Source organism: Urocitellus parryii, chromosome 1 (genome assembly GCF_045843805.1).
Source record: "Urocitellus parryii isolate mUroPar1 chromosome 1, mUroPar1.hap1, whole genome shotgun sequence".
NCBI lineage: Eukaryota > Metazoa > Chordata > Mammalia > Rodentia > Sciuridae > Urocitellus > Urocitellus parryii.
The window spans coordinates 249,774,779-249,798,478 of record NC_135531.1 but is presented as its reverse complement, the minus strand read 5'-3'; the positions used below and the strand labels follow the sequence as shown (position 1 = coordinate 249,798,478).

Here is a 23,700-nt window from a genome sequence, read left to right as displayed (position 1 = left end):
GCATCTTATTCAAAATCCCTGTAATTTCTAAAGCATGATGTTCAATCTAATTTTATATGATAGACTCATGCTGCAGTAAGCAGTTCAATAGAGAAATGCTTTCTGATGATAATTTGAGATATATTTTTAGCAAATGGCAAATGAAATTGTGTTTTATTACTGTGTCATTATAAGGCAAATCAAGTTGTGTCCAGGGACCTGATATTTTTCATTTAAATTATTTTTCTTAGTTTACTTAACAAATACATTCTGTGTAATAGACCAGATCTGATATCTAGTAAATATAATTTTGTTACTGAATTAATCAAAATGCCACACCAATTGCATTTTGATAGTGTTTAAAGATGCAACCTACCACATCCATCTTCTATTAGCACTGACTCAGTGTGTTTATCTTTTGGGTCTGAAATAATTCAATCTTTATTTGAAGAGATTTGCTCACTTTGCAATTGCTTTGAAGTATATTGGAAGCTTATGGAAGTAATTTTTTAAAAACATTAATTTTGTCATCGTTATCAAATCCAAACCAAAGACCTGAAAACCCTTGTAAGGAGCAATTCCTACAGGAACCTCCCTTACCATGTCAGTAAATTGATCCACACAAGTCATCCGAATCAATTCAGGAGTTGCTGGGCTACTTATGGCAAAGGTCTTGCTCAGCCCCCTCTCTCTGCGGGCAGCAGTCACTGCATCATATATGGCAAACAATACAGAGGACCCCAAGAACATTCCGGCCTCACCCAATCCCTGAGAGAGGTACAACTAGCAGTTAGAAATGTACAGTTCTTTTAGGACTAATTTGTGTATATACACACACACACACACACACACACACACACGGGCCATGCATGCATGTTCTCCCTTTCTGGCTTTAATGCCCCCTATAGTGGAGTGCATCTGGATTATTGGGTTGAACTCCCCCACGGCAATTCTTTGTGTGTAGGTGCTCCTGAGAGTAGCTGATGAAAATGTTCTAGGACACCAGGATATCTAGCAGTTAAAATCTCCTGTTCTCCTTCTCAGGTAAAGTCCTGAAGACCAAAGTCCCTGGTTGCCCTCTAGGATTCTCTAATCCTGCCTCTGGGTCATCATGTTTTAACTCAAAGCCAAAACAAAATGACCACAATCTTTGTAGATGGGCTTGGGGACAGTGACACGTTTGCTCCTTTTCACTTGGGCTTTCTTGGAGTGTGTTAGATGAATGTGAATTGACATTATATTTTGAATGATTCACCAAAGCTTTTTGTACTGATATTTCTTCTTTCTTTCCTTAGGGTAGTCTGGTCTCAGGACCTTGGTGGAGGAATGGGACAAAGGCTGGGAGTAGACAACCGTTTTCCCACGCTTTGGTTTTGAAAAACCAGGTTACTCTCAGGAAAATATGGAGGGAGAAGTGGGGCCAGTGAGAGAGGGTCCTCTTTGATAATGAGGAGGTCTGGTAGCAAGGTGGCTAGACCTTGAGCAGCAGAAAAGCCCATATTACATCTGGGCTGATGTAATTTGCATGCAAGGTCAGTTTATCTTCTGGTGGCACCTAGCCTAAGGAGCCAAGACATTCTGCTCTCCTTGACCTTTCTTATTTGATTTAGATTTCTTTCATATCTCAAGAATGAAGAGGACTCAGGATTCTGAAGATGTTGAGCATTACTCTGAGAGAGCTTGTTTTCTTTTTGGGGGATTTGCAATTCAAAGGAACAAACAAATTCAAAATAGTTCTGGGAATCCTTTCAAAAGTTCTTTTAAGAGGAGGTTTTTCAAGGGGTTGAATTTATCTTTCCTCAAATTCATATGTTGAAGTCCTTCTTATGATTTGGATGTGAGGTGTCCTCCAAAAGCTCACACAATGCAAGAATGAAGGTTCAGAGGAAAAATGATTGGGTTGTAAGACAATTACAATTAAATACAATTAACCGAATCAGTGAGTTAATCCCCTGACTGAGTGGTACCTGAAGTGGTAGGATGTGGTTTCAGGAGCAATTGGGCCATGGCTCAGGGCTATATATTTGTATCTGGCTAGTGGAGTTTCTCTTTGCTTCCTGATCATCATGTGAGCTGTTTCCCTCCACCACACTCTTCCGCCATGATGTTCTGTCTCACCTTGAGCCCTGTGGAATGGAGTTGCCTTCTATGGATTAAGACCTCTGAAATTGTGAGCCCTAAATAAAATTTCTACCTTTAAAATTGTTGTGGTCAGATCTCTTAGTTACAGCAATGAAAAAGCTGACTAAAACAGTTCTCATCCCCAGTTGCTAAGAATGTGACTGTTTTTTGCAGATAGGGTCTTTAAACAGATGATTAAATGAGGTCATTTGGGGTGGGCTCTAGTCGAAAGGTGTCCCTATAAGACAGGAAAACTAGGACCCAGATGGGCATAGAGGGAACGCAATGTGAAGAAATACGAAGGAGGAGAAAAGCTATTACAAGCTGAGTAGAGAGGATTCAGAAGAAATCAACCCTGCCAACATCCCAATCTCAACCGTCCAGATTCCAGAAGCATGAGAAAGTCAATTTGTTGTTTTAGCCACCCAGCCTGTGGCATTTGGTTATGGTGGACCTGGTCAACACAGAGGTCTCAAGTTCTTACCTTGGATGAGTAGATGGCAATGGGATTTTGGGAATGCACAAAAGTGACATAAAATTCTTCTGGTATCTCAGTGACAGTGGGGATTTTGTAGTCATCCGGACCCCGAGAATGAAGCACACCTTCTGGGGAGTATTTCAGCTCCTCTATGGTATAAAATCCCATGCCCTGGATAAATGCTCCCTCAACCTACAGTCAGAAATTTCATACATGAGATTTGGGTGATATTGGTTGAAAAAATATTCCAGTATGAAAGGAAGTTCCCCACCACAGTGAGCCTTTCTTGAACGTATTGCAATGGACTTTACTAAGGGTCCTCAGAAAGGTGCCTCCACCTTGCCTGGCCTCATCCTCAGGTACCCCATGTAACCTGATGCTTGCCCAAGTTCCAGGTAGTTTCTCAAACCCACCCAGTTCTTTCCCACCTCCAAGTCTTTGTAAATGCAGCTTCTCCTGATTCTCTTCACACCTGCCCACCTCAACTTGTCTACCTGGCAAACCCCTATTCACTCCTCCTCACCCTTTAAGTTCCAGGTGAAAATGACCACTCTCAGGATATTCCTCCACCTCTAGGTGCATCTCCCAGGCTCACTGCACCTTGAATACTTGTTATCCACCTCCCCCTCACTTTTAAGCATACTGAGGCCGGGTCTACTTCTATTCTGTTCTCAGCACAGTGCCTGGTACATAGAGTTCTCAATAAATGTCTGTGGATTAGATAGAAAAGAAGCTACCATAAAAGGAGCATGAACTAGAATAAATGGAGCCAGGACACTGTAGTAGATATTAATATCTTGATTCTTTGCTTCCCTTCATAAATGAGATCAATGTTAAACATGGTGGGTTGGAAGTCATGTTGCTTTATTTATAAGTTATTATGCTCTGAGATAAAGGTTTTTTCAAAGGAAATGCCTGTCTAGAGGTTATAAAACTTGAAGGAGAATTACGGCTTGAGTTTTTACTGAAACTTCAAATTTTAGAATGAGGTAAGCACATTTAAATGCTACTTTAGGAAATGACAGTGTCTCTAAAGGAAAAAATAAAAGCTCAAATGATTCAGTCTGGACTTCTGTTTTTCTTTTCTTTTCTGATGGGAAAATGTAGAATTTTTCCTAATTACAGTATCTCCCATTTTCCTTTACAAAAGCAATAAAGAGGCAGGAATTAGCTGGGAGTAGGAAGAAAAAAAAGGAGAGGTGGACCAGGGCCTGGGACTAGCTGTAGTTCTCAAACTTTACAAATTTAAGTTCCACTTTGTGTGCAAATTTCAATTCCTAGTCTACCAAAGTTATGATGAGCACGACTCAACCTGAAGTGGGCCAGAAACATTATAGTTGCTTTGGGTACAGAGAGACTGAGGACCACAGTTTGAGAAACACTGATGAGTCAACAAAATAATTCCTTATAAAGTCCATTGGTCAAGCTAGGCAAACTAGTTCCTTAGGATTTAGGATGGTAGAATGAGACTGGCAGATGAAAGCTCCACAAAATTCTCGGGGTTGGATGCCAAGATATTCAGTCTCCAAACTGCTACTAAGGTGCACACTAGGGACCAGTCACCTTGGCCTCACCTGGGAGCTGGTGAGCAGGTTTGATGTGGGCTGATGCTTTGGTCTGTTGGCTCCACTTTGAGAAACAAACTTGGAAAAAACAGAGCTTCCACAAAAACTGGAAAAGTTTTAACTTCAAGTTTAAAAGATTTGGGTGAGTTAATTTTATTTATTTGTGAGATATGAATCAGAATTAAATTCAGCAAAGGGGAAAAACTGTGTTTAAAAATTTTTCTATTTTATTTCCCCAAATCATGCAATGTTTAAATTCAATATTAATGTAAGCACTAACGTAACTTAATTACTATGGACCTGTATAATGTTTTAATTATAAACTTAATATTCATTGAGGAAAAATTAGAAAGCATGGAGACTTACAAAGCAAAATAAATCATATATATTCCTGAAATGCAGACATCTATTGTTAATTTTTTCTTGAATTTTCTTACAGTATTTTATCTATCTGTACGTGTATGCAAGTGTGCATGATGTGTGTAATAATAATATATGTTGCAGAATATTTGCATGAGGTATGAACAAGGTTTGGATGATTCTGGAGAATTGTATTCTGTATGAATGCCTCTTAAATAGGATTGACTAAAAGTCTCTGTGGGGAAGATACTTACCTGTCCAATATCCAGGGCTGGGTTTATGCTGAAAGCAGCATCCATAAAGATGTCAGTTCTAAGGAGCTACACCAAGAGAAAAGATATAATGGACAGTATAAGTTATTTAAAGTAGATTTTTTAAAAACTAAGTTATATATCTGTCCCTATTTCTTCCACCTGGAGGATCAAGTTAGTTATTATTTACAGTATAGGAAACATATTACTTTTTGTGTTGACCCTATAAAGATGGCACATATAAATGTTGCTTTTTACCTTATGAGCCCCAGTCAGACAGTCAATTTCAACCTCAGAACAGGATGCTCCATAAACAAAATATGGAAATGCATCACCTTCCTCCTTCTCCCAGTCCATATTTGTCTGGTAGCCTCTGAGAAAAGAAATCAGGAATGGAATTAAAAAAAAAAAAAGGTACTTAAGGTACTTTCCTGATTAGTGATCTGGTTACCTGGCTGTGTGGGGTCCTACAGACTACAGGGCAGAAGGCTGCAGACCCTGTGCCCCATTCTGTGGCTGGAGGTCTGCTTCCCCTTCTCTTGTGAGGGGACTGTGAACAGGGCTATAAGAGAATTGCTGAAGATTCAGGAGGAGATGGACTGGTGTCTGCCCTTCCCCAAGGAGGCTCTGGATTGTTCCCCTGCTCCTGGTCCAAACCTTCATCTCCTTCCCCATCTCCAGACATCCCTTGACTACAGGCTTAACACCCACACCACATCACCCCTGCCCAAGTATAATATTAACCAAAGTAATAATGCCCTTTACTTGAAATATCCAGTTGCTGAGAGACTGATGGATTCTTCAAAAGCGTGTGCAATCTGAAAGAGATGATTAGTTAAAAAGAAAGTATAAGTTTAGGGAAAGTAATTTACAACACCCATCCATTCTGGGCTTGTCTCTTGTTTACATGGGGCTCTGTACCTACATTTATCTGTAGTGAGACTCAAGACTGAGTGAGAGCTATGGGTCACAATTTGCTAGGGAAAAATAGCAGACAGCTGTGTTCTGGTATTATCCAAACTGGGCTGCACAGTGTAAAAATTTTACTATTTTTCACAAATTAGGGAGAGGGGTAGACTACATTTTTATGCAGTTATGTATTTAGGTATGCACATAGGAGATATATATATATATATATATATATATATATATATATATTTGGATTTTCACCTTGCACTATTTTGACTGTCTTACTATAAGATTATGTCATCTTCCCTGCAACTGGATAGGGGCAGGCAACAATATTAATAATGGTAATTGTAGTAACAACTATTAAAAATAGAGCAATCCTTTGATCTTAGCATTGCTGTTTTCTCCATTGCACAGGTGAGAACACCAAAGCCTGAGACCCTGGCCCTGCTGCCATAGCTGCAGCATAGGGGCAACAGCCCCTGGGTTTGACTTCTGAGCTCATGCTGCTATTGTGTTCTATAAGATATTAGGCTCTGAAATAGAACCAGGTGGCAATGAACATGGGTATCTCTTTTACCTGCTTTGTAAGGTAGAAGTAAATGCTAATACATTAGTATTCTTGAATGGTTGCTACCTGTCAGCCCACACATCTATGACTCATTCCCATGTGGATGTCCTTGCCTCTTCCTGGCTGGGATAATAAAAGAAACACTTACCCATTCTTCCCATTTTCCTTTAGGGTTTTTTCTGATGATGGGCTGAAGACGGGCCATGAGAATCTGGCAGGCATTCTAGAAATAAATGTTTGAAATGGTATCAGAAATAAAAGGCAGAGGGAATAGCAAACTGTTGGTTATTTAAATCACTTTTGATGGAGCCTGCCATTTTTTTAAAGTATCTTCCTTACTCTTATAGGAGGATTTCTTAAACTTGAGAAAGAAATGTGTTGAATCTTTTCAAAGGAAAAAGAGCTTGTAGCTTCTACAGTGTTGACTTATTTTTATTACAATGTTTATATATATGTTAACACAAAGCTAAGCAGAGTCTCCTTAGAGTTAGTTTTTTTCTGTAACTATAAAGCAAAACCAAAATGACAGATCATGCACACCAATACATATACTGATAAAGTTCAAAATAACAACATTAATTCAATTGAGAGATGATGCTGTGTTTTGGAAGTTAAATTGCTGCTTGGAGTGTGGAAGTATTGTCTGCTAAGGCGCAGGTGCTTTTAAGTCCAACATGCCAACTCTGCTAGTGTAAAGAATCAGTTTTCTCTTCACTCTTCTTACTCAAATGGCAATGAGATTTTCCCTTGCATTTTATTCCCTGTCATCACCTACTTTATACTGGGCAGGAAAACATCGTTCATTTATGAAGTCCATCTCTGCTGTTTTTTTTTTTTTTTGTTTGCTTGTTTGTATTTGTTGTTGTTGTTGCCTTGACCCAAAGTAGTTTTGGTCCCAAATGTGGGCAAATACAATCATCAATACAAGTATTCCGCTCATACTTGAAATGTTTATTTTAATTTTTAAAAGATTTTTATTGAAATGAAAACAGAAATTATTGAGGTGATTTCTTGGACTTCTAAGATTATACTAGATCCCTGGGAGTTAGTGGATCCCAGCTTGGCTTCCACCTTTAATTCAAATGTGAGTCCATTTGTATCTCTACTCTTACTCATGTCAGCCTCAGAACACCCTCCTCTTGGCTTCTGTTCCTGCTTTTCTATCATCCTCTCTTTGGAAAATGGTCTATAGCTTCTCATGCATTGGGGAGAATACTGTTTTCATAGATTTGTCTTTGTTGATCCATTCAGTTTTCAATCATTGACCTCATTACAAATGGATGCCTTCCAAGAGACAGCCACATACAAGGCAACCTAAGTCCTAGAGTCCCCATATCTTTCCAAATATCAGATCTCCTTCCCATTATCTCGCTCTTGTTAGGTGGGTAGTTTAGTTATGAGCAGGTGGGTAGAGGGGGGACACTAAAGGGCAGTAACTTACAGGATGAACATTAGACATAGTCATCAAGGAAAGTCCACAAGTCACGGGACTGAGGATAACATAAAACTTTATCAAAGCAGATAAGCATCAGGAAAATGGTACTGGCTCATCAAAACTCCTTCAGACATAGTTAATTATAACCCATTAAGGAAACTATTGCTTCAAGACCTTATCTCTTGTGACCAGGTCTTCATGACTCTCCCCTGTGATCAAGTCATTGCTATCCTCACAAAGAAAAACTACTGAGGGATATGCAAAGGGGTAATAAACCATGTCGGGGGGAGGTATGAGAAATTGAGTCAAGAACAAAGGGATCCAAATCTTTAAAAAAAAATTAGACTCTATAAGAGCTATATTGTTCTCTCTGGAAGTGCCTATATGGTGTGTCCTTTCCTCACTCTCTCTAGAAACCTCTGCCTGTTAAAACTTGCTTGAAATCTTCCCTGCTGCTAGAGAGCCACATGGTGGCCTCAGCTCAGCAGGTCTCCTCGGCAACACCCTGACCACTAAACTCCTCTGAGTGACTTTAGAGTTCACGCATCTCCTAAGGTAAGTTCACCCTTTAATTTAGTGAGATATTGCAGTGAACCTTTGCCATTCTTTTGTGACTCTGAACTTCTTTTTTTGATTATTTCATGAACAATTATTAATTTAGTGAAATTAACATTGTAATGAACACATAAGGTGCAAGCTCTCTCTTTCCAATAGACCCCTAAGGTTGAGGGCCATCCTGGATTTTGAAAAGGCATTTCTGTGTGCTTGTGTTGCTTTCTTTGCCATTTTCTCAGTAATTGATGTAGCTAGATTTTGTGAACGCAGCATAGGTCACCAGCCTGGCTAGCTGGTGATAACTTTCCCCTAAATCACCTCAAGCCTAGCAAGAGGGACTCCAAAGTCACTCATAGAGCTTGATAAGGATTCCTGGAGCTTGAGGGCCTGAAGACTAGTACTTACTTCTGAAGACAAGTCTTCTGGTGAGAGGCCAATTCAGCAGAGATGCTTGCTGAGCTAGGTTGGTTTGTTTGTTTTCTAATTAATGCACTTTCTGTATTTAACCATTTTATTTTAAGGATAACTAGAAATTAATGGAAATGTAAAATAGAATTACTTTTCTCCACTTGTTGCATTCTTTGCTTTGCAGTGTTTAATAGTCATTCTCTATTTCTATAAACATAAGTATACAAATGCTTATTCATTTACCTAAACTGTCTACTGTTGCTCTTACATTAAAATTATTTAGGATTTTTCTACAAGCATTTTTTAATGGCCATTTCCTAGACTCCCATATAAAAGACTTTGGATTTTTAGAGTTTTGGGATTATGAAATGAATGACTTCATCTTCTTGAGTCCTACCTAGCCAAGTGACATTCTCTGTACATAAAGTGTGGAACCATCAATGCCTTTACAGTTAGCAGAACTTCAGCTTTTGTTACATTTCCTTTGAAAGTCTCATGTGGTTATTAGTTGGTGAAGAATCTAGAACTATTGAAAGCAGTGGGTCTTCGTGGGCTTTGAAAGCTCTGCACAGTCAGCCCACCATGGAAGTCCAAGGAAGAACTGCAAAAAGTCTGAAGGGCAAGCAAATGGCTTTCGTACCAAAGAGCACCCTCTGAATATACTGGACAGGTTGCTGACCAAGTCAGATGGTGGTGGCCAGTGTGTGGTGGGACTTCCGCTCTATATAGTTTTCCTACATTTTTGAACTACAGAGGAAGAACTTAATTTTGTCTCAAAGGTGGTCTGACAATATTTACATGGAGTGGGACGTGGAGTGCAACATCTCTCAAACTCTGTGATTGTAGAGCTTTTATATTTTCACTGAGCATTTCATAGGACCACTATCCAAGGAGTTGGCTTCCTGGTCCACATGATATACGGGCACATTTGTCAAGCAGAAAGTTTCCCTTTTCAACCAGGTGTTTGTCATGTTGTGTAGATGGTCTCTGTTGGTGACTAGTGACCAATTGATAGTTTTCTAGAGGTTAGGGGTGGGAAGGAAGGTGATGTGATGGATTTTTATAAGATTTCTTTTCACCCACTTCTTCATAGAAGTGGTGATAGCTGAATCTCCAGTGATGCACAAAAGGAATGGATTCTTAGGGAGGTTAATTTCCAGGCCCAAGCTCTCCAAGAGAGCAAGGCAGGACTGCACCGCATTGCTCTGGTGTGCTGGGTGAGAGAAGGGGGAGATTGTTTTATCTGAGACAGAGGGAGGCTGCTAAAGGGGCAGGTTTGCACATGAAGAAGAATATGAATTATAAAAGATAGCCTAGTGCAGCTGAAGCACCAAATCGAGCTTTAGAAAACTTGGCTGGGAATCTCTGCTCCATCACAATTAGCCCAGTGACCTAGAACTTGAACTCTGTTGACCTCAGTTTCATCTTCCATAAAGAAGGACAAGGTATCCCAATGCAGACCTTGGGTGACAGAGAGATGAAAGAAGAATCACCTGTACGGCCTTTCCGTTGATGTCTGTCCCCATGGACCCAGCTGTGAAGACAGCATTGGGCACTGTGATGGTGCTGGTTTCAGACAAGTGTATGTATGATAGGGGGATATTCAGTTCTCGACTAGCCACCTGCCAGGGGCAAAAGAGAAATTATTTCATTGGCTTTATGCCCACTTCTAAGTGAGAAAACTTTGCATTCTTTTTTAGAACTGAGTATAAAACCCTGGCTGGCTGTCCTGCTGAGATGACAACAGTTAAGCTGGGTATTAAATGGCACCACGGATGATACACTCCTTTTTGGAGATATGTGGCCAACCAACCAGTCTTGCTGTACTTCTTTTTATACCAGTTTTATGGAAGCCACATGGCAGAGTGATCATTCTGGGACACACATTATTGTTCTGAGCAGTTGCCATGAAGCTTTACGGTATTTTATCTTTGAAACTGGAGCTACATTTTTCAGAAAATTCATAGTTCTCTCATATGCAGGAAGAATATTATATTTTTCTCAATTCCAACATCACTTCCCTCACTCTACTGCATTTTTATGTTCCTGAGGTTAGGATGAGTATTAGAATTGACTTGTGCATGTAATGCTTGATCTTAGTCTGTAAGGTGATAAGCTCTCCTACAAGAGAGAACATGAGCACTTGTCTCACCTGGATCATTTTGGTGTTCAGACCTTGTCCTAGTTCACAGCCACCATGAATCAGCAGGACAGAGCCATCTAGATAGATGTGGACCAAAGCAGCTGCCTGGTGGAGATCATTTTAATACAGTTTGGAAACTGATATTGACAAATTTCACAGTCAGTTTAGCTGAGGACATAAAAAGCTGGTTATTCCAAATGAAGAATTCATAGAATTTTCACGTTCCAGGGCCAGACCATAGGAGGGAAGAGGCTGGGCCACGTAGTGGTTCTGCAAACACAGAATTTTTCTTGAGCTCAGTCTCCATTGCACTCTAGCATATGGCCCAGGATCCTGCACTTACCTCATTGGGAACCTACCTTTATATGGATGCCTATGTCCCTGCCACAAAGCATTAAAATACCAACTAATTCATCTCTTCCATCTCCTGGATATGATCCAGACTTTTTGGATCATTAAGTTATCAACAGGAATGTTTAAACTGTGTTTTGTATTCCTGACACTCTAACAAGAGTAATGGATGACCACGCATAAGTATTATCATGTGCCTCCAGAAAGCATGTTATATTTAGTGATGATGGCTATGTAAGCATCAAGTAGGATTACTTTAATTGATGGAGCATATTAGAGACAAGAGGTGGGACCATGAGTCAGCACACCATCTGCAGACATTTTAGGATAACACTTCAACATAATTTGTATAATTCACTCACACCATGAAGGGGGCCTGTATGCTTTTCTTTGCAAAAGTTTGGTTATGGGGCATTTCAGCAATTAATGGGAATATACACAAAAAATAAAAAAAAAAACAGAATCAGAAATTGAACCCCATGAAAAATTGATTATGGTTAAACTTAAAAAGAAAGCCCAATAGTCCCTGAGCCTCACAATAGAAAACTTCAAGTTTCTGTGTGACTTGGGCAGCTGTCTATTCTTATACTTTTGGAAGCTCTGCCTTCAAATGACCCTACTGCTCTCCAAGAAACTAGGAAGGTTTCTTTCTCTCACAGACTTGAAATTTGACTCCCTACTCAATACTCATGTTTGGGACCCTGCTACTAAAACCAGGAGCCCCTGAGCTAGACTGTATTGTTGATTGAGGTCCTCATGTCATGTCCTGCTAGGTCTGCCCTAATACCTATAGTCCCCATCCTTGCTTAAGCCTACTCTATCTCCTGCTAAAGGAAACTGCCCCAGTTTCTTCTCTGACCCCAGCAGGGACAACCCCTTGTTGCATATGATTGCCTTTTCCAGAGGCCAGCCATTTGGAACAGGGCTTTCAGGAGGACATCTCTCCTCACCTCACCTGAGTGTAGTAGGCTATGGGGATTCCAATGGTAAACTTCATGGGGACAATGGAAAGCCCTCTCTTCTTCCAGTAATTTTTTTGGTTAAATTCCTCTGCAGCTTGTTTCCTAGCATAGAATGAAGATTTCTCCAGACATTCTTTCCAGCATTTTCGCAAGGGCTCAGGGTTAAATGTCTGCTTGTAGGCTGTTTTGCTAGTTCTCTTATGCAGGTTTATTTCTTTAACCTGAAAGATGATAAAGTAAAATGGATTTTAAGGATGAATGCTTGTTCTATATATAACAGCACTTTTGTTATATGTCTGATACAGAGAAAATATTTCTTTTTTTTTTTAATATTTTTTTATTTATTAGTTATTGGCGGACACAACATCTTTGTTTGTATGTGGTGCTGAGGGTCGAACCCGGGCCGCACGCATGCCAGGCGAGCGCGCTACCTCTTGAGCCACATCCCCAGCCCCCAGAGAAAATATTTCTAAAAAAAGAAATCGATGTCATTCTGCAATCTGTATACAGGGAAAAAATGGGAGTTCATAACCCACTTGAATCAAATGTATGAAATATGATATGTCAAGAGCTACGTAATGTTTTGAACAACTAATAATAAAAAAAAGAAAAAAAGAAACAAAAAAAGAAAAAAGAAAAAAGAAACAATTAAATACGTGGATATAAATATGTAAATGCAAATGTATGGGTATAAAATTGAAATTAACGCAAAACAGAAAATACTATTGAACGCTCCAGGCATGAGTGTTTGTCTAAGTGTGTTTATCTCAATTAACTTCATGATGATCCTGAGAAAACTAGACATTATTATTAGTCTTGTCACAAGTTTGTTAGTGATAAGTTCAAATTCTGGCTCAAAGTCCTTTTACTCCTATATAACATTGCCTTGTGTCCTAATTATTTTCAAATTAGCTCCTCAAAGTCTTGACTGTGGTTAAACGTTTGCACAAATGGCTATAATCTTTCTACTCTATTTCTGCCCTGGGGTAGTTTCACACTGACTCTGGGATTGATTTTGTGACTTGCTTTGGTCAAAGGGATAATACATAGGAAGGCACACTGAGACTTGATAAGTATTGGCACTTTGGGGCACGCCACGTTCTTGCTGCTCTTGGGAACTCTGGGAATACTACCATGAGAATTAATATGGGCTAGCCTACCACAGCCTACTACTATGGAGCACTTTCCAGCCTTCCCAGGTGAGGCATTCCCAGATAAACCCACCAGATTGCCACGAGACAAGTTAGTGAAGCCATCTGAGATCAATAGAGCTCCAGTTGAGCTGGCCCATACCAGAAGTGCTCCCCAGTTGACCTACAGATTCATGAAAAAAATGCTAATTATTTTAAACCACTTGGTTTTGTGGTTGACTTACTACAAGAGCAAAAGCTAACTGATACATAGATATGCTTCAGTTTTGAGAAACACACAGAGGCTGACATAATGCTATGTGTAGGTGCGCAAGATACATTTGACCCAATGAAGCCAGCTTTTTATAGGGGGTTCTGACTGTTTACCTCTTCTGGAAGTAAGTTACATTGAGATGCTACAGCATTTATGTAAGCTTCTACTACCACCGTGGCCTGAGGGAAGCCAAATCCTCGAAAGGCAGTGTTGGATGGCAAATTTGTTTTGCAAACTCTGCCCCGGCATCGGAAATTAGGAATGTCATATGCATTTTCAGATTTCAGCACAATGAACTCCTGAACCTGGATTAAAGGAAAAAAAAAACTTTACTTCTATCCAATATTTAAAACCATTTCTCTAAATTTTATTTTTAACACAAACCATTTAAGAATTTATCTAATTCATAAAATGAATATTCATGCAAATAAAGCATGGCACATATAGCCCCACTGAAAAGCTACGGAAAAGCTTGTTTCTCACCATCTCAGACTCATCAGGAGTGCATCCACCATTGATGTAATATTTGACATCAACAGCTTTGATCACACCATTGTTCATGAATCCAATCTGCAAAGTGATAGCAAGACAATTTTCTCAATTACGCTTCTTTGCAACCTAACTGTGCTGTACACAAACACATCTGATCACAGTCATCCGCCCTTACCTAGCTTATACGTGTGGTTAGATATGACAGACACAGGAGGAACACTTAGGGAGAGCTCAAGTTGAATTTGATCCAGACAGAAAGTTCTGACTAGCTTTAGGCAGCATCCAAATATCCTTTTTAAGAGGTAGGAATTGAGCAACTGTCTTTACTATTGATTGGTTAACATAATGTCTTAGTGGCTTGTTAAACCTGAAGGCTCTCACTCACTTTGTATTTTCCAAGCAGTGGGTGGCGGCCAGCAGTTATCAGCATATCATCACCTCGCTCTAGGATGAATCTGATTGGGCAGCCAGTCCTATGGGAAATGACTCTGTTAATATGCAGGGGGCTTCACAAAATTGTATAAGCATAGAGATGGGGAAGGAGACTTGAAGTAATTTAGCTTAGTGGGGTTTTATTTTTCTTCCTGTTATGGTATTAAACCCAGGTGCTTGCACGTGCTCAGCAACTGCTCTACCACAGACATACATGCCCATCCCTTTTTAAATTTTATTTTGACACAGGATCTAAGTTGCTCAGGATGGCTTAAAACTTGTGATCCTCCTGCCTTAATCTCCCAAGTAACTGGGCTTACCGATGTGTGCCATAGTACCTGGCAGCTTAATGGTTTTCAAAGGGGGTAGTAATATGCCTTTAACAACATTTTGCAAACTGTAAGAACGTTAAAATTAATATATATATATTATATATATAATATATATATATTATATATATATATGAAATTCTGGTTTAGTCATTTCTGAATATTTACATCTTGCAGTGATATATTATTTGGTTATAAATGATTCCACCTTTATTTCTTGTTAATATTTTCATTAAAGAGTTGTATGATCATTTTGAAATTATGTGTTTAAATAGGCTTTATTATTATGCATTTCACTTGTGATATTAAGAGGGCATTAACACATTGCTGTAGGTGGGCTGTTAAGGCTGAAAGTTTGAGATTCAGCACTCTGTCCAGCTCAACCTCCCTTGCAGACTTCCTTTTCATAAAGTGTCTATCAAGGACTCTGGTTTCTTATGGAATGTTTCCAACTCCTATAAACCTGCTACTTAAAGGACAGCCTTTTCTATTGTTGGAAAGTTCCAGGAACTCTTTTTTTTTTTTTTTGTAGTGGTAGACTGGGATAAGACAAGTTTGTCCTGAGTGTGTCTTGGTGAACTCTTGTAGTTACAAGGTTCACAAGTCGTGGCTACTCCAGGGTCTGGTTATTCCAACAGGAAGACGCAGAGGCTGCGTGAATATCTGCAGGCAGCAGCAGAGCCCATGGTTTATTCCATGACAAGATGTGTCTCTTGTAGGACTGAGGTTTTGACCTTCCTTCCACACAGCCAGTTTCAGTTGAGTTGAAGGCTGAGATGAAAGGTTGGAAGGAATCACGTGCCATCCATGCCACTCAGACTGCTGACATGACACAGTGATCACTGTCACTTACTTATTGGCAGCCACAGCACTGATGGCTCCCAGAAGAGCGGGCTTGGTCACTTTCCCTCCAAATGCTCCTCCAGCTCTTTTCATGTGGCAGGCGATTCTACTTCTTGGGACATTGAGTGCTGCAGCCACATATTCCTATAAGAGGTAAGTCCCCAAGGCCTCATAAGTGCAATTTAATAGTTTACTTTCTTATCCATATGTTTCCTCTCTGTCCAGTAAAAAAAAAATCAGTACTTCCACATATATTTATATTTACAGAGTTGCTAACCATCATCATAGTCTGATTTGAGAACATTTTCAGCATCTCCAAAGAAACCTTGTATTCACTAAGCAGTCAGAATTCATCTCTTGCCAACCTCCCAGCCTAGGCAACCACAAATCTATATTCCATCTCTATAGATTTGCCCATTTTGGACATTCCATATAAATAGAATTGTACAATGTGTGGCCTTTTGTGACTGTCTTCTTTCACTTTGCATAATGTTTTTTCAAGGGTCACCCATGTTGTGTCATATAGGAGTTTTTCACTGCTTTTTATGGTTAAATATTATTCATTGTATGGATATATCAGATTTTATCTATTTATGAGTTGATAGATATTGGGTTGTTTCTAATTTTGGCTCTTATGAGTAATGCTGCTATGAACATCTATGTTTAAACCTTTGTGTGGACAAAGGTAGATAGTTGGGTAGATAGTTGTAGAGTTGCTGGTTTATATGGTCATTTCATCTTTAACATCAAAGAAACTGCCTAAGTGTTTTTCACAGTGGCTACACCATTTTTCATGCTCATTAGCAATTTATGGAGGTTCCAGTTTCTCTACATCTTTGTCAACACTTGTTATTATCTCTCTTTTAGATAATAGCCATGTTAGTGGGCGTGGAGTGGTATCTCATTGTGGCTTTGATTTGCCTTTCTCTCGTGGCTGATTGTTGAGAGCCACAGCTGAAGGGGCCCCAGCAAACTTTCAGACTGCCAGCTGATGATTGGCTCACAGCAGCCCCAGCAACTTCTAGCTCATTGGCTCCTCTGCGGTGATGCTCATTGGGCTGTTTCCCTGCCCTTTCAGACTACGGAGCTGCTCATTGGTGGACTTTTTTGGCTCCACCCACACGACCCAGCCAATTGGCCTCAAGAGCAGGAGGATTGTGGGAGGTGGAGAGGCTGGTGGTTTTGGGAGAGGCTTGTGGGAAGCCTGTGGTGGCAGTTGGGCTCTGAGGATTTTTCCTGAGGAGCTGTTTTGTTTGGCATGTGTGGTTCTAAAAATAAAGTTAGTTTCTTTTGACAAGTGGCCCCTGATTGTGCCCAGCCAGACTGTGGCAGCTGATGATTCAGAGTATCGTATCATGTGATCATTAGTCATTCATATTTCTTCTTTGCAGAAATGTCCACTCAAATGCTTTGCTGTAACTGCTTTTGATGCTGCCCTAAGTTTTTTAGTAACCCTTGGAAGATGCCTGCTGTGTGGAACTGATGGTGTTGGTGGTGGGTGGCAAAGGTGATCTGGACACATGCACCTTATCCCTGGAAGCCCAGAACCCAAACCTCTGGCAAAAAGGGACCTCAGGGATCTTATTACCTCCCTCAATTTACAGAAAAGAATATTGATGCCCAGCAACTTTCAAGAGATCACAAGGCTGCTTAGAGGTAAAATTCATATCCCTCACCCCTCCTCCATCCACTTCAAAACTTGCAACTGTGGAGGTCACAGCCATATCCCTGCTCAGAGCCAGTGACTTCAGCCTTTCATTTTGCCTGAATAGCAACTGGTAACTTCTTCTTCCCATGGAGCCACTCCTTCAGGTCCTCAAGGTGTCAGGATTCCCTCCCACTGACACTTGTCACTATTTTTAAAGTATCCCCTTGTACCGGACAGTGTTATGGAGCAACTCCATTTTTGAAACATGGGAATAGCAGGACTTTTTTTTTCACTTCTCTGGATACAGCACTGCTTTATATCTCAAGCCACAGCACAGGACTGGAATTTACTTGCTACTGTGTCAGGCTGAAAATGTCTTGGAAATGAAATTGCTTTACCCACATACCACCGATATAGTAGAACATTTATATAGAATAGCAATACCAGTGACATATAAAGGAAAATTAACATGCAGTACTAAGGATTTGACCTCCCTGAGATTAAGTTTTACACTATCAATTCTTAAGAGGGAAAGATGAACCTTGTCCTATGTTTTGGACGGTAGCAAAATTTCCAAATCATGTTGAAAGTTATTTATTCCATTTTATTCTCACTGGATTTCAACCAATGTCAGGGATGCACATAGTTCAAGGCACAAGAATGAGAGGTCATTTGGAGTCTCATTTCCAAAAACAGCCTATTACCTGCACATGTGTTGGGAACTGTGTTCCAAGGTGTAACACCATCTCTTTGTCTTCTGCTTTTGGTATAGCCAGGATCGTTTGTGTTTCCATGTAAAAATGTTCCTGTCCTTCCACATGGACCTCACCTGTAAAGCATGAACACAGGACAATGTTAAGTCACAGGTACCAACATGGGCACTATTGGTGGCATTTTGTTTATAAAGACCAAGTTGCTTTATCTTATGGAGAGCTGGACTTATATCATTTGGTTAAAACACTTTTTGTGATACTGTTGTACTCCTTGTCCCTGATGCCAATTCCAGTAAGGAGGACACGGTTTTGAGAAAAAGGAAAAAGAAGTTTTATTATTTTGCTAGCAAAGGAGAATCACAGGGAACTCCTTTTCCAAAGGCTATGATTCTGCCCATCAGCAGGAGCAGGGGGCTTTTAAAGAGGTGATACAAAGGCTACATTCCACTTGTTCTCTATTGGAGTTGTAATTCACTTGTTAATTTGGGAGTCATTTCTGAGATCATCTTATGCCATCCCCAAAGTCTGGATTACTTTGTTCCTATGGTGGGTGTGTGCTCAAGGACAGATAAATCTGCTTAAAATGGGGAAGAAAGGTAATCCTGTTTCCCCTGAGATTAGGGAGGAGCAAGGAGAAAGGAAGAGAAAGAAACATGTTCATTTAAAAAATAAGTTGCAGTGGCAGAGCAGCAAGGGCTATATTCAAAGCGTAAAGCAGCTCACTGTCGCAATTTGTTTTGCCCTTCCCCGTGTGAGGGGGGAGGGGAACATCTTCTCAAAAGGAAACATATACCCTGCTTTTGGAGTTAATAGGAAATGCAGCTCAGTTGGAAAAAAGTGGCTTTTTTTTTTTCTGCTCCTGCTATTTCTCAATTGCTCTCAGTGTATTTACTTAATATTACATAGTGTTGTAGTATACCAGGTATTTTTCTAAGGCTTAGCACTTCATAGATGATTAATTCATTTAATCCTCAAATCCACCCTCAAATCCATGAAACATGTATTATTATCTACATCTTGCAGATTGAGAAGCCGGGACATAGAAAGGTTAAGGAAACCGTCCAAAGTCACAAGAACTGGGATTCACACCTGGGTCACCCAACTCCAGCCAGGGTGCATGCTCTTAGCTACTACACTTCTTCACGTTGGCACTCTCTGTGACTCTTAGTCATTTCTTCTCTTCATGTTTCAAATTTCCTACCTTGTTCCAACATTTTGAAATCCCGCAATTGCCCAAATCCCAAATGGCAGCAATTCCAAATGGCACCTTGTCAATCATCTGCCCTTTGAGTGAGAATAAAAATGAAAAGACAATCTAGCATGGTGCCCAACAAGCAAGGCCTTTGGGCCAGCCAGAACCAGGCTCTATTCCTGGTCCTACAGCTAACTGGATAGGAGACCTGAGCCAGGGATTTAACTTTTATAAACCTCAGTTTCTTAACCTTTAAAATGAAGCTATGGCTATGTTCCTTCTCAAAATTATTTCCCTCACATTTCAAATAGTACGTAGTAAATGCTTAGTTACTTAAGACAGGTTTAATAAAAATACTGATTTCTTAAGGTTATAAGGATTAAATAATGTTGTACATATCAAATGTTTAGCATGGTATTGACAAAGTAAGTACCTGAGGAATGTTAGTTGATGTCACTATTGGGGGAGTAGTGGTGAATAACTTTCACCTCAAACTTATAGCCTTTGTGAAAATTTCATTTTATTTTAAAAAACAGAATCCTTGAGGAGTATTGGACCTTTGGCATAGTTAGTGGATACTGTCAGATTCCTGAGCATTTCTCACCAGCTTACTAGTTGTGTCCTCTTCTGAAGTAAAGGATTGTTTATATAATTGAGAGGTAGTTTGCAGTTTCTGCTTAAATAGAATGATGTTGCGAAACACGATTTCTAGTCTCTACCAGGTTTTAATAAAAGATTAACATTTATAGCACTTGCCATTTCAATTATTTAGAAGTAGGTCAGAGACCCTGTGCTGTTTTCTCTGATCAAAGACACACAGCAATTTTCTTCAAAATGACAGTTGTGAATACCAGTCTTGGCCATACATTAGCATCTCATGGTGAGTTTTAAAAATATATCTATGCTCTGACTCTATACTCCAAGATTCTGATATCATTGGTCTAGGGTATGATTCAGGTATTGATATTTTTAAAACCACACTAATGAGATCTTAGTGTACCAGGTCAAAACAAACAATAGTATCAGGATTGAAAAAGATAGAAAACAGTCACAGATTAAATACATAGAAAATTCAAGAAATTCTCTAAGACTATTAAAGGAGAAAACCTAAATAAAAGGCAAGGTCTACTATGTTCATGGGTCATGAGACTTATTATTAGTATTTCAATTATGTTAAATTAATACATGTTATAATGCAATCTCAGACAAAATTCCAGCAAATTCTTTATGATGAAATTCAATTTAGGTGACTTTTCTTTATAGTTATTGCTTGCTTTTGTGTCTGTTGAGAAATTTTTGCCTGTTCCAAGGTCATGAAGAAGTTTTCTTATGTTTTTTCTAGAAGCTTGATTGTTTCAGCTTTTACATTTAGGTCTATGATCTGTCTCAAATTAATTTTTCTATATGAGTATAAGGATTTGAGATTCCTTTTGTTTCATATGGACATGCAGTTAATTTGGCACTGTGTATTAAAGACTGGATTTCATTTTAATCATAAAAAATCAGCATAAAGAAAGTGAAAAGATAATTCACAGACTGGAAGAATATAATTGACCAACAAGGAATTTGTACCAAAAAATATAAAAATGAGCTGGGCACAGTGGCATACGCCTATAATCCCAGTGGCTCTGGAGGCTGAGGCAAGAGGATCGCAAGTTCAAAGCCAGCCTCAGCAAAAGTGAGGCAGGTACTAAGCAACTCAGTGAGATCCTGTCTCTAAATAAAATACAAAATAGGGCTGGGGATGAGGCTCAGTGTTTGAATGGCCATGAGTCAATTCCTGGTACCAAAAAAAAAAAAAAAAAACCATGTTAAAATCTGTAAACCAGTAAGTAAATAGATTGTTTATTATATTATCAATTACATTAATAACAATTACATAATTATAGTAATGTGATATAAATGTATTATTAATTATAATTAATTTTTACTTTTGGATTTAAAAAATTAAGGAAAAATAGGCAAAAGACTAGAATAGATAGTTCAACAAAAAGAATTATAAAAAGAGCCCATACACGTATGAAAACAGTTCAACATCATTAGTCAATTAAATAAATCCAGCTAAAACCATAACAAGATACCAGTACCCATCTAATTGATTAGATAAAGCTGCAAAGCCTGGCAATAACTATGGAATTTTCTTAATTGCTAATAGGAATAAAATTGGTATGACTTTCATTGTCATTTAAAAATATTTGGCATTAACTACTAAAGCTAAACATACAAATATGCTATTACTCAGCATTTAAGTCCTGGTATATTCCATTAGAAGTAAGTGCTTATGTTCATTAAAAACAAGTATAATAGTGTTTATAAAAACTTTATTCATAATGGTCCCAAACTGATAAAAACTCAAATGTCTATCAATAGCAGAATGGGTAAATAAATTGTGGACTATTTGTCTAATGTTGTAACTACTGAAAAATGAAAACAGAACTACAGATCCATACAATAACATGGTAGACTCTTCCATATAAAATGTTAAATAAAAAAATAAGCACATCAAAAGATTATATTAAAAGATTCCATATATGTGAAGTTCAAAACAGATAAAATGAATCTACAGTGATAAAAGTTAGAATAATACTTTCGAGGGCTACAAGGCAGGATGTAGGAAGAATTCTGGGGTACGGGAAATGTTCTGTATCTTGATAGGGTGGTATTTGCATAGGTTTCTACATATGTAAAAATTCATCAAGCTTTAAACTCATCGTGCATTTTAAATTGTTGTTCAACAACCACAATAGGATAGAAAAGCCCTGCCTTAGAGTTTCAGCTTTTCTCAAACCAGATGACTGAAATTAGTCTTTTACGTTAGAAGTTTCTATTTTCTGGCTCTAGACTATTGTACTTACCTTCAATGATTTGGTCAACATACTTAAAGGCATGCTCTACATCTCCTTGCTCAATTTTTTTCTCAGAAAAAAGAAAAGAATTGTGCTCTAGGGCTTGCTGTAGTGGAGAAACAAACAAACCAAAACAATTTTTTAATTTGCATCCTAGTAAACTATTTGTCCCCCATCAGAATTCCATGCTTCTATCAGATAGATTTTTTTTAAATATATTTTTTAGTTGTAGTTTGACACAGTACCTTTATTTTATTATTTATTTTTATGTGGTGCTAAGGATTGAACCAGTGCCTTGCACGTGCTAGGCGAGTGCTCTACCGCTGAGCCACAACCACAGCCCCTCAGATAGATCTTTACAAACAGAGACAATTGGAGCTAAAAGAGTGTGAAGAGTCAGTGAAAATTGGATTAAAGTGAATTACAGGCATCCAGAGGTGACTCACTAATTTTTTTCAAGGACTTGGAGAAGAGCTAAGGATACAAAGCTCTATTAGCCATGACCTCACCTCTAGATTGCTGAGTGATTATCTGAGGCATTTGGTTTTAAGGCACCAACTCTGGGGTAAGAGGGGCTCATGATAGAGTAAAAAGAGTTTAAGGAGGAGGAGGCTGGGGTGGGTGGAATGCTCAGGAATGGCCTTGTATTGGCTACCTGAATCAGATCCACAATCATTTGAAGTTAAAGGCTCATCATAAAATAACAGTTTAAGGTTGAGATCAGGTGAGGGAACAAAATGAGGACAAGGACAGACTGGTTAGGCTGCAGGTTTTCTATCAATAAACAGTGGAAGATGAGTGTGGAAAGGTGATTGAGGATGGTGTAGGAAAGACCTTGACTCTACATTGAGGAGTTAGATCTTATGTAAGGGAACTGTGTTGAATAGGAAAGGTAAACTGCTGAACTTGGGGGCTCGGAAATGTTAATGTGTTGGGAGAGGGGCTGAACTGTAGACAAGAGCCTCTCTAAGTGGTCATTCAGACAATAAGGTGGTGAGGATGGTGCTGGAGGATGGAGTGAAAGTGAGAATGAGAAGAAAGGAGCAGAAATAAGTGGCAGTTATAGGATCATCGGAAAAATTTGAATTTGATAACTGTTGGGAAGAATGGGAAAATCAATGAAGATGTTCAACCTGATTAGGCATCTACCTGCTCATCTATCCTTCCATCCCACTATCACTCAACACACATTTATTGAGCACCAACTGTGGGTTTAACACTGGTAGGCACTAGAGATATAAAACAAAACAGCACATCTTTGCTCTCATTAATAACAATAAAACCAAAAATGATAGCCAACATTTATTGACTGCATCCCCAGGTGCTATTCTAAGTAGTTTACTTGGATTCTTTCATTTAAACCTCATAAAGATTCCTATTTTTCCGGGCTTTGTGGCACATGCCTGTAATCCCAGTGACTTGGGAGGCTGAGGCAGGAAGATCACAAGTTCAAAACCAGCCTCAGCAATGGCAAGGCACTAAGCAACTCAGTGAGACCCTAACTCTAAATAAAGTACAAAATAGGGCTTGGGAAGTGGCCCAGTGGTTGAGTGCTCCTGAGTTCAATCCCCAGTACCAAAAAATTAAAAAATAAATAAATAAATAAAATAAAAATTCCTATTTTACAGATGAGAAACCAAAGTCTGTGGAGTTTAAGTAACTTGCCAAAGTTTTCATTCTATTGAGAAGCTGTTAAATGGCAGAATCAGATTA

The 23,700-nt window shown here is 39.0% G+C and overlaps 1 protein-coding gene across 2 annotated transcripts in view; it reads right to left on the bottom strand.

The window, feature by feature from the left end:
* LOC113190164 (aldehyde oxidase 4) overlaps positions 1-23,700 on the bottom strand; it is a 56,894-nt gene that overhangs the window by 257 nt on the left and 32,937 nt on the right. For both annotated transcript variants that reach the window (XM_026399329.2, XM_077799184.1), the window contains 15 exons: positions 21,997-22,093; positions 17,941-18,065; positions 15,599-15,732; positions 14,370-14,457; positions 13,976-14,062; positions 13,606-13,797; positions 12,082-12,309; positions 10,785-10,880; positions 10,126-10,254; positions 6,383-6,457; positions 5,520-5,572; positions 5,013-5,127; positions 4,758-4,823; positions 2,585-2,770; positions 580-747 (listed from right to left, as the gene is read on the bottom strand). In XM_026399329.2, coding sequence (XP_026255114.2) covers positions 580-747; positions 2,585-2,770; positions 4,758-4,823; positions 5,013-5,127; positions 5,520-5,572; positions 6,383-6,457; positions 10,126-10,254; positions 10,785-10,880; positions 12,082-12,309; positions 13,606-13,797; positions 13,976-14,062; positions 14,370-14,457; positions 15,599-15,732; positions 17,941-18,065; positions 21,997-22,093 — 1,839 coding nt within the window. The remainder of the gene's footprint in view (positions 1-579; positions 748-2,584; positions 2,771-4,757; positions 4,824-5,012; positions 5,128-5,519; positions 5,573-6,382; positions 6,458-10,125; positions 10,255-10,784; positions 10,881-12,081; positions 12,310-13,605; positions 13,798-13,975; positions 14,063-14,369; positions 14,458-15,598; positions 15,733-17,940; positions 18,066-21,996; positions 22,094-23,700) is intronic.